Genomic DNA, 10,810 nt, shown 5'->3' on the forward strand with positions numbered 1-10,810 from the left:
GCTAAAGAGAGAAAACTAGATACAGGCTGTCGTCGTGCTAAGGTGACAGGGCGGCGGACTAACAGGGAACCACGTGACCACAGCCGCATACACAATGCGGTGCGTGTCATGGGGTCAACCCATGACATAGTAGGTGTCTATGCCACATCCCTTAATGATTATAGAGGGTTTAATATAGCTAATAAGGGGGTAGGAGTTATCTACTATCTATAGATAGAGTATAAAGTAGACCTTAGCTTTCTCTAGGGCTGCTACTACTAAGGGTAGGCCTATATTATAGAAGAGAGTTACTATCTATAGATAGAGTATTGAAACGGGCTCTGTCCCGTGTTGCTAAATCTATATAAGACTAGCGTACAAAAGATATCGCTGAGGAAGGAAGAAAGGAAAAGTGGAAGATTGGGTGAAAGCAAGTCGTTATAACAATCATCGGGCACTAATTAGGCTTCGCGGTTGGAGTCAAGTTGTGGCGCGATAGCCGCAACATGCGCCTATCGGGCATCGCCTGTTACATTACCCCCCTCCCCTCTCTGGGCTCGGCGCAACGTAGGTGGTAGTTAGCGTCTGTTGGAGGGCCTCCCAGTCGTCTAAGGCAGCTACATCTTGGAGTAGTTCGGCATTAGTCCAGGTCTCGCGGGCATATCCAGTCCATTTGATGTGGTATTGTTTGCGCTGACCACGGCCGCGGCGTACCATCTGTTCACCAGTTATGCGTTCCACATGGTATTCTTCGGAGCCTTTGTTCAAAATAGCAGGGGGCTGATAATCATCCTTGCGCTGGCTTGGGAAGGGATCATCCGCCGCAGGCCGTAGCAACATTGTGTGAAAGACGTTATGGATGCCAGCAGGCGTGTTTAAACGGTAAGCGTGTGAGCCAACTCTCTCAAGGACTGTGTACTTGGCATGACGAGCATTAAGTTTCTTACTCGGGCGGTCTGTCCTGATGTTCCGAAGGTCAAGCCACACCCTATCACCATGTCGGTATGCCGTTGCTTCTTGTCAGTGATGATTTGCAGCTTCTTCCTGGCGCTGTTGAGCAGAGGCCAAAGCCACTTGTGTAATCTCTAAGGCTCCCTTGAGTTTAGCAACAATGTTTTCGCCTTTTTGACGCATTGAGCGAGTGTTAGGAATATTGTGAATCCCTTCATCCAGCTGCAGCGGTTCCACATTATAACCATGGTCCAGGAAGAATGGGCTGATCCCTGTTGAAGCCGAATCGCGGCCATTAATTGCAAGCTGTGCCATTGGGGCAAGGAATGCCCAGTTGCTTTGACCCCAGTCACAGAACATGCAGAGATAGGCTTCTATTGTTGAATTGGAACGCTCAGTCTGGCCGTTAGTTTCCGGGTGGTAAGCAGTTGATAATTGATGTTTGATTCCCAGTAGTTTGCAGATTTGACTCCAAAGATTGTTTACAAATTGGTTCCCACAGTCTGATGTGATTGCTGAAGGTATTCCATGGTGGCTAATAAAGTATTTGATAAACTGGCGGGCGACATAGTCAGTGTCAAGCTTTTCCAGTAGCTTAAGTATTATCCCCTTCCCTAAGCGGTCCACAATAACCATCAGATTGGTGCAACCACCTGATAGAGGCAGTTTCTCAATGAAATCAATCGACATTTCTCGCCACTTGCATTCTGGAATTGGTAAAGGCTTTAATAGGCCTTGCTGACGGTCTCTCCAGACTGTATTAGCTCCGCATTTATCGCAATTCCTAACAAACTGCCGTACAGCATCAGACATCCTGGGCCAATATACGCTCCGGGCGAGAATCGCATATGTCATGTCTCTTCCAGGATGGCCGCTAAGTATAGAGTCATGTACTTCCTGTATTAATTGAGTCCTTAATGGCTCGCTCTCAGGGGCCCAGCGCCGGCTGTGAAAGAGTAGCTGGCCTTTTGCATTGAGTTCACATTTAGTAATTGACGTGTTCACTTTCAAGCGGGCTGGAAATCGGCGAAGGCCATCCTGAACGGCTTGTTTTAACTCTTTAAGCACTTCATCAGCAGCTTTAGCAGCTTCCCATTACTGTTCCAGTGGTTGCTCTTTAGACTTATTTCCTAGGGTATTAGCTGTTACTAGGGCCACAAACACAGCATTACTAATGAATGCATCCGGGTTTAATAGGCATACATCCCGGAATTCTAAGCGATCGTCACCCTTAGCTGGCATGTCTTGTTCTCGTCGAGACAGGGCATCTGGTCGACTGGCAAGCTTCCCTGGTCGATATTGCAGTGTGAAGTTGTACTGGCTTAGTATGTCAGCCCAGCGCATCTGCTGCTCGCTCAAACAACGCTGCGTAGTGAAATACCGCAGGTTTTTGTGGTCTGTAATAATCTTGAAATGCCGTACACTACTTAGCTCTGACTCCCATTCTCGCAGACAACAGATAATAGCCAAGAGCTCCTTATCATGGATCTCGTAGTTACACTCAGCTGGCGTGTTTTTTCTTGAGAAGTACGCGCAAGGCCGTAGCATTCCATCATCACTGTATTGGGACAACACACCACCAGTGGCCTAGCCAGATGAATCAGCCTCAACAACTGTCTCACGATCTGGGTTAAATTGCACCAAGATTGGAGCAGTGGTGAAGAGCTCCTTGAGCATTCGGAAAGCCTTGTCTGCATCATCAGTCCATGAGAATGCCTTATCCTTCTTAGTAAGGTCAGTTAATGGGGCGACTATCTCTGAAAAGTTATGAATGAATCGACGGTAGAAATTAGCGAAGCCTAAAAATGATCGAACGCCCTTGATGGTGCGTGGGACTTCCCAGTCCATAATTGCCTTAACCTTCTTAGGATCCATGCGAATGCCCTTCCCCGCCTTAATGATAAAACTAAGGTACTTAGTGCTGGTAACTTCGAACTCATATTTATCAATGTCCAGCTGCAGGCCCGCATCCTTAAGCTGATGGAGAACTTTTTGGACGTGCTTATGATGCTCCTTCAGTGAGCCAGAGGAGAATATTAGTATGTTGTCAAGATATGCTGATACAAATTCATCAAGAAAGTCTCGCAAGGTCCAGTTGATATATCATTAGAATGTGCTAGGAGCGTTTGCAAGGCCAAAAGGTGTGATAAGCCACTTAAACAGCCTAAAGCGAGTTCTGAATGCAGTCTTCCATTCATCCCCTTCAGCGATCCTGATCTTATGGAATGCAGCGATGACATCAAGTTTCGTGAACCAGCAGGCCTTCCCGATCCGTTCCAGCATCTCATGAATAAGTGGTAATGGGTAACAGTCCTTCTTGGTGATCTTATTTAGTGCACAGTAGTCATAACAGAATCGTAGTCCGCCACCAGGCTTCCAAACAAATAGTACCGGTGCAGCAGCGGGTGAATTGCTAACGCGGATAAAGCTCTTGTCCATAAGCTCTGTCAATATTTTGCGTAAGACCAGCAATTCTTCCCCTGATGAGTTGAATAACAGTCCCCAAGGCGGTTCGACCTTGTTCCCTTTCTCGTCGTGGTCAAGTAACTCTATTTGGTGGTCAACCTGCGGTCCACGCAGGGGCGGTAACTGATCGGCACGGTTCCGGTCGAAAACATCTAGGAATTGGTGATAGTGGGCTGGTAGCTTGACACAAGGATCTGTATATGTCTTCTGTTGCAGGGCCTTCTCAATGTCCCTTAAGCTCGCTGCAAAGACTTCGACACCCCCCTTCTTTCTCTTCCTCTGGTTCCACATGCCAAACGCGGCCGCTGATATCTCTCTCAGGTCTAGCTGTGGCGCCTGATCGGTGCTGGTGACCACCAGTCCTGAACTGAATATCAGGTGGGGGCCCTGCGAGTCGATTCTCACACCTTGATGCTTCATCCACGGCAGTCCTAAGATTATACATGTTAGCAGACATAGAAATGAGCGGCAAAGATTGTCTTAGGCACATCACATTTCCCGTTCAGTTTCTCTGCAACTATATTTGTCAGAATGGACCGTCAGGTGTCCTACAACAGGCCTCTCCCAAACACTCCATCAAACCTTCCTCCACAACCCCAAATGGATCTGCACCTTCCACTCCCTTCCATAACCTACACACTCGTCTCAAAATCACTTCCTACTGTCCCCACGAACCATCCCTCCCATCTAAGCCTGTTTCCAAGTGTTTCATTCCCGCAAGTTTCACGCCTGCCCGTGCCCTGTCCAGCAACCTAGATGCAAGTGAGAACCGATGGCGTCACCGAAGGGGATAAAGCAAACAACTTGTCCAGAGAGGCCGCCGTCTCCAATCACTGGTACCGGAAACTCTTGTCCACATGCTCGATACATGTGAAGTCGTTCCCCAGATGAAAGGTTTGCTTGTTCTCTTGTTCTTGGGTATCTTGCCTGACGAGATTTTGCGTCTCTCAAGATCGATCCAGGCTATGTGTGCCTTGCTTTTCAGTGAGTTTTTCCATTTCTTTCCCCCCAGCCCTGAAAATCATTTTGAGATCTTAGTATCTGGTGATGCTTGAACTCACAGTCCATTACAGTCATTTTTACCCGGGCTGTACTGGTGCCGCTCTCGCTGTTCGAGGGGATGTCCCATACACCAACGGGTCTAGCTCGACGGTATCTTACTATAGTTTGACTTGCTGGAAGTCTTAGATGGGCTGTGAGAATTGATTAGGTAGTGGAGATACACCGTCCATGGGTCACGGTGTGGTTACAGCAGTGTAGTGCTTAGATTCGTGTGAGGGAGATCGAACTGCAGATATTGCATTGGCTATCTAATAAGCACGAAGAGAGCGGGGTGAAATGAAGAACTTTCTTAGCTGCTTATATATCGTGCTCACCAAAATATACTGTTGGGAGCCTAAGGCCCACCAAACCCACATGATCTTGCTTAGCAACTTATCTGCTTACTTCCTTCAGCTCAGATAGCTTCATCCATGAATCAATTTATCAAGCATCACCATAGCTCCATTTTCCCCTGGCTATCATCGCCAACATATCCTATTCCTAATCAAATATCGTCACGAAATCATATCATCAACAGCCGTACAGCACGCCATTCATTCGAGTTGAATGATGAAAAGATGAGTTAACTGTTGCGTCACGGTCTGAAAGTTGAACTGGACGTATGATGCAAGGTTTTTTTTGGACATTCTGTTTACTTTTACTCAATCCCCTTCGTCGGTATTAATATTTTCTACGCTGCCATTGCCAGTTGAATCTCATCATGGAAATCCCAGACACCCAATGGGCTCAGGTTCTTGAGCAAACAGGCGGCCCCGTTATCTACAAGCAGATTCCGGTCCGGAAACCAGGTCCGGACGAAGTCCTCGTGAAGATCAAGTACTCGAGCGTGTGCCATACCGATCTGAGTGCTATGAAAGGCGACTTGCCGATTCAGATGAAGCTCCCTCTTGTCGGTGGGCACGAGGGTGCCGGTATGGTCGTAGCGAAGGGTGATCTGGCGACGGAAATCGACATTGGCGACCATGCAGGCATCAAATGGATCAATGGCTCATGCCTGTCGTGTGAGTTTTGTCAAAATGCCGATGAGCCGCTGTGTCCGAAAGCCTTGATGTCGGGATGTACTGTTGATGGGACCTTTCAGCAATACTGTATTGCCAAGGCTGCGCATATCTCTAAGCTCCCCAAGAATGTGCCTCTTGACGCTGTTTCTCCCATCCTATGTGCCGGTCTTACTGTCTATAAGGGTCTTAAGGAGTCCGGTGCCAGACCGGGCCAATTGGTCGCCATTGTCGGTGCTGGAGGCGGGCTGGGATCTCTAGCCCAACAGTATGCAAGGGCTATGGGCATGAGAGTCATCGCCATCGACATTGGGGAGGAGAAGAGAGCATTGTGTGACGAGCTGGGAGCTGAAGTGTGCTTGACTCACCGTACAGGAGTGGGGATAGGCTAACAGACTGCCATCATTTCTAGGCCTACATCGACTTCACCGAGTCCAAAGACCTCGCCCATGATGTGCAAGTGGCCACCCCAGACGGGCTCGGCCCCCACGCTGTCCTCCTGGTGGCCGCCTCCGAGAAGCCCTTCCAGCAGGCCACCAGCTATGTGCGGTCTCGGGGCACCATCGTGGCCATCGGTCTGCCGCCCAACGCGTACCTCAAAGCGCCCATTTTCGGCACCGTTAGTCGCATGATTACTATCAAAGGCAGCTATGTCGGCAACAGGCAGGATGCGGCTGAGGCGATCGACTTTTTTGCACGGGGCCAGATTAAGGCGCCTTTCAAGATCCTGCCGCTGAAGGACCTGGGACATGTGTACCAGCTGATGGGTTGGTTTGTCCGCCACCTCATTATTGGGACGTGTAAGAGGCTGATTCCGAGATATTAAAAAACAAAAGAAGAATCGAAGGTCGCTGGCCGTTACATTCTCCAGATGCCGGAGTGATATGTTACGAGCCTACCATGCAACAGGCTCGTCCTTTTGCTTCTTCACCAAGAACGACATTGAGCCACATCTTCTGAATGAGCAGACAACGAGGCTAGATAGTTCGAGATAGCCAATTCATGCATCGCTTCCTTTATTTCCTGAGTGCATATGACTCCGAGACTGATAGAATCGATATGTTCCTGCAGTAGATCTAAGTGCAATATTGTCGTATATGGGACGTCATCGGTGCGTGAAGAGGAGCATCAAGATCGATCTGTGGCGTCATTCCTTGATCAGAGCATCACAAGCACATTTCAGCTGTCGGGAATTCATCCAAACGGGCGTTTGCATTCCCCAATCTACTCGAACATTTACCACTAGCTGAAACATGGAGTCTCCAACATCATCATGCGACAAATGCTCCCACACACCCGTCGACATCGAAGACTGCCAGGCCGAGCTAGTCTCTGCTCGAAAGCGAGTTCAGGAACTCGAAAGGTCTCTGGCGTCGCTGAAACATAATGGTCGTTCTTCTTCATTGCGATCCGCCAAGTGGTTCAATGATGAGAAAAGCCCCGATATGACCGCCCTTTACGTCGAACGATATCTCAACTACGGACTGACGATCGAGGAATTGACGTCCTCCGACCGCCCCATCATCGGGATTGCGCAGACAGGGTCTGACTTAGCGCCTTGCAATCGGCATCATTTGGAACTGGCCAAACGGGTTCAAGAGGGGATTCGGACTGCAGGAGGGATCGCCTTTGAATTTCCAACACATCCGATCCAGGAAACTGGGAAGAGACCCACAGCGGGTTTGGATAGGAATCTGGCATATTTGAGTCTTGTCGAGGTCCTATATGGCTATCCGTTAGACGGGGTGGTGCTTCTGACGGGGTGCGATAAGACCACTCCGGCCTGTTTGATGGCCGCTGTTACTGTGGTCAGTGTCACTGTCCTTTTTTCTTTTTTCTGCTAATGTCCTCTAGAACATTCCAGCGATGTGTCTTAATGTCGGTCCCATGGTGAACGGTTACGTGAGAGATCATCGAGTCGGAGCAGGATCGGTTGTCTGGAAGGCCCGCGAGCTCTACGCTACGGGTCAAATCAATGAAGAAGGCTTCATCAATTATGTATCCGCAGGGTATGTACCATCGCTGAAGCAAGTCTTGATCACTAATGGGAGTCTAGAACCCCGTCAGTTGGGCATTGTAATACGATGGGGACTGCCTCGACCATGAATGCACTTGCAGAAGCACTCGGCATGGCACTTCCAGGATCTGCTGCTATTCCAGCTCCCTATCGTGAGCGAGGACATTGCGCCTACAAGACAGGCCTGCAGATTGTTGAAATGGTGCGTTCTGACAGAAAGCCAAGTGATATTCTAACCCGCCAGGCCTTTGAGAATGCCATTGTGGTAAATACTGCTATTGGAGGCAGTGCAAATGCTGTGATTCATCTCAATGCTATTGCAAAGCATAGCGGTATAACACTTGAAATGGAGGATTGGGACCGTCTAGGGTTTCATATCCCGCTGCTGGTCAATATCCAACCAGCCGGTGAACTCTTAGGCGAGGAATATTTCCGTGCCGGTGGTCTTCCTGCCGTGATGGCAGAACTGCTCGATGCTGGGAAACTACATGGAGATATTCTCACATGCAATGGTCACACGGTAGCTGAGAACGTCCAAGGAAAATATTCCTGGGATCGTAAAACGATCCGGGCATATAATGAACCAATCATTCAGGATGCTGGTTTTATACATGTTACCGGCAGTCTATTTCACTCGGCCGTTATGAAAGCATACCTCATATCTCGTGAATTCAGACATAAATTCCTCGAGAAACCAGAGGATCGAAACGCATTCGAGGGAGCGGTCATTGTATTCGATGGCCCGGAAGATTATAACCAGCGTCTCATGGACCCCTCCACCCCCATTGATGAGAGGAAAATCCTTATCATGCGTGGGACCGGTCCTCTTGCTTATCCCGGCGCTGCAGAAGTGGTGAATATGCATCCTCCTAGCCATCTCCTGCATCAGAACGTCCAATCGCTACCGTGTATCGGTGATGGAAGACAGTCCGGTACTTCCAACTCATCATCCATCTTGCATGCGAGTCCGGAAGCTGCGGCCGGTGGTAACCTCGCCCTCCTACGAGATGGGGACGAGATCCGAGTCGATCTGAATAGTCGTCGCATTGATATCCTGGTTTCGGAGGAAGAGCTGAAGAAACGCAAGGCCGAGCTGGATGCAAAAGGAGGGTATGCTATTCCCGATAGCCAGACCCCATGGCAGGAGCTTTTTAGGAAGGAGACGGAGCAATTGAGCGAGGGGATGGTATTGCGAGATGCTTGTAAATATCAGCGAGTTGCCCAGAAATGGCCCACACCGAGACACAGTCATTGATCCTATAGCAGTTTAGAAGTGGGATGGGGAGCTGTCATGAATTTGTATTTGTACCTACAGTTGCAGGCAATATGCAAAGCCGGGGCAGATACCCAATCATTATCTCTTACCAAGTAGTTGATGTAGAACCATCATTTGGATGAAATTCCATTCTCGAGCTAGGTCTTACCTAAGTTACCTTTTGTTCGAAAATAATTAAATGCTCTTTTCTTCGCTGGGACTCGGAGAGAATCTTCCTCGTCTCCAACGTATCAACTGGGAAATCTGTCAAAACTGTCTACTAAGAACGATTCAACAGTGTACCGAATACAGACTACGAGTTAAGGTGAATGCGTATAATATTTCTTATGAAACGCCGCGGCCTCGTCCCCCGCGATCCTCCCAAACACGACACACTCCAGCAGCGACGACCCGGAAAGGCGATTTTGACCATGCACACCCCCCGAAACTTCGCCCGTAGCCCAGAGACCCTTGATAGGGACGCCTCGACCATCCAGCACCTCGCTGCGCTCGTTGATTCTAACTCCGCCCATAGTGAAGTGCACGACGGGCGTGACCTTCCCGGCATAGACGATGGAGTCCGGCGCTACATCCATCAGAGCCCAACGGCCAAAGGAAGTGCGGCCGAATGTGTCCTGCTTGCGGCCCGAAACAGCATCCGCATATGCCTGGAGGGTTCTTAGCGCGGACGGGCCGAGCTCGCCAACTATTGTCTTGCGGATCAGGCCCTTCGAGAGGTAAAACTGCATATGAGAAGATGCTGATGCTGCGGCGCCCTCGTCGAGAACAAGAGTGACATCCCACTGGCGCAGCGTCGTCGTCTCCATTGGACACACGGAATGCATGATCACGTTAGCGATATGCTCTCTCGTGTCCAGCTCGTTGACGAAACGGCTTCCATCCCTCGATAGCAAGACCCCGCCTTCGCCTCGGAGTGCTTCAGGCGCCAGGAGCTTCACCACCGCCGAACGGTCGTTCGGATCCAGAAATCCCGTCGGGTGGACCTGCACGCGATCCATATCCACCAGCGCAGCTCCTATCTCCTCCAGAAGCGGATGCGACCCCTTCCGCGGCTCGTTTGTCGTCGGCAGGCCGGCCAAGTCAGGACGATACTTGGCCAGCATTCCGTGCGTGTCGCCTGCAAACCCGCCACTGGCGAAGACCACCGGACCATGAAGCATGTCGCTCTTGTTGTTATCCTCTTCTTCGCGCGTGTACTCAACTCCAGTGACTCGATCACCTTCACGCACCACCTTCGTGACTCTGGAACTCGTCCGAAGTTGGAAAAACGAATTCCCATTGAGGGAGTTCAGAAGCGTGCTGACAATCGACTTTCCAGGGGGCGCGCTCTGCCCAGCTCCCCGATGCGTCCGTGGATGCGTATGCCCGCCTAACTGGGTGACCTTGCTGAGATCGATGTCTTTCTCGTCAGCCAGCCAGTGCACCGCAGCGGCAGACGATTCAGTGAGGGTGGAAATCAGCCGTTCACGCTGCGAGCGGTCGTTGGCTGCCGCATGGATGAGGACACTCCCGGCCGATTTGACCGTGTCGTTGAAGAACTCCCGGTCGTCCTTGACCGGCTGAAACCTCGTCGGGGCGCCGTTGATCCCGGACGTAGCCTTGATGGCGTGCCCGCCGGGCTTGATGGCACTCTCGAGCATGTTGACCGGGATATGGTGCGAGACGAGCTGAGTTGCTGCGGATAATCCAGCGAGGCCGGAACCAACGACTATCACGGGCTGGATTTGTGAGGATACGGATGATGACGATGTAGCCATTGTTAGTAGGCGGGTTAGGAATTGTCTGTCATAAGATAAAGCATTTACATAAATGCTACAGATATTACTGATGCTATGAGAGTCTTCTGTTTGTCCTCGATATCCTTGGCTCCGGTGTTGCGTCATTTCCATTCCCAAATGACGTGGTTGTCTTTTCAAATGAATTCTATCTTAAGATTAAGAAGCGCATTGGAAATGTGAGATCCGATTGATTAGTGGTAATCTATATATATACTGACTGGTACTGTTGTTCACTGTTAGAAATCAGATGGACTAAGTCCAGATTGAAATCCAGGGAAAAAGG

General features: G+C 49.9%; 3 protein-coding genes across 3 annotated transcripts; 2 read left to right on the plus strand and 1 right to left on the minus strand.

Moving 5' to 3' along the window:
* Positions 1–5,158: 5,158 nt before the first annotated feature.
* ADH1_1 (zinc-dependent alcohol dehydrogenase) lies at positions 5,159–6,416 on the plus strand (the record flags this gene model as incomplete). Its single annotated transcript, XM_026754607.1, has 3 exons — positions 5,159–5,809; positions 5,869–6,256; positions 6,328–6,416. The coding sequence occupies 3 exons, from the start codon at positions 5,159–5,161 to the stop codon at positions 6,414–6,416; spliced, it is 1,128 nt and encodes a 375-aa protein (XP_026610344.1).
* Positions 6,417–6,709: 293 nt separating this feature from the next.
* Positions 6,710–8,728, plus strand: CDV56_101223 (IlvD/Edd family dehydratase; the record flags this gene model as incomplete). The annotated part of the gene is made up of 3 exons (XM_026754842.1): positions 6,710–7,264; positions 7,311–7,465; positions 7,513–8,728. 3 exons carry the CDS (start codon positions 6,710–6,712, stop codon positions 8,726–8,728), a joined length of 1,926 nt encoding a protein of 641 aa, XP_026610345.1.
* A 320-nt stretch (positions 8,729–9,048) lies between these two features.
* CDV56_101568 (uncharacterized protein) lies at positions 9,049–10,506 on the minus strand (the record flags this gene model as incomplete). Its single annotated transcript, XM_026755187.1, has 1 exon — positions 9,049–10,506. One exon carries the CDS (start codon positions 10,504–10,506, stop codon positions 9,049–9,051), a length of 1,458 nt encoding a protein of 485 aa, XP_026610346.1.
* Positions 10,507–10,810: the final 304 nt, after the last annotated feature.

Source organism: Aspergillus thermomutatus, assembly GCF_002237265.1.
Source record: "Aspergillus thermomutatus strain HMR AF 39 chromosome Unknown NODE_325, whole genome shotgun sequence".
NCBI lineage: Eukaryota > Fungi > Ascomycota > Eurotiomycetes > Eurotiales > Aspergillaceae > Aspergillus > Aspergillus thermomutatus.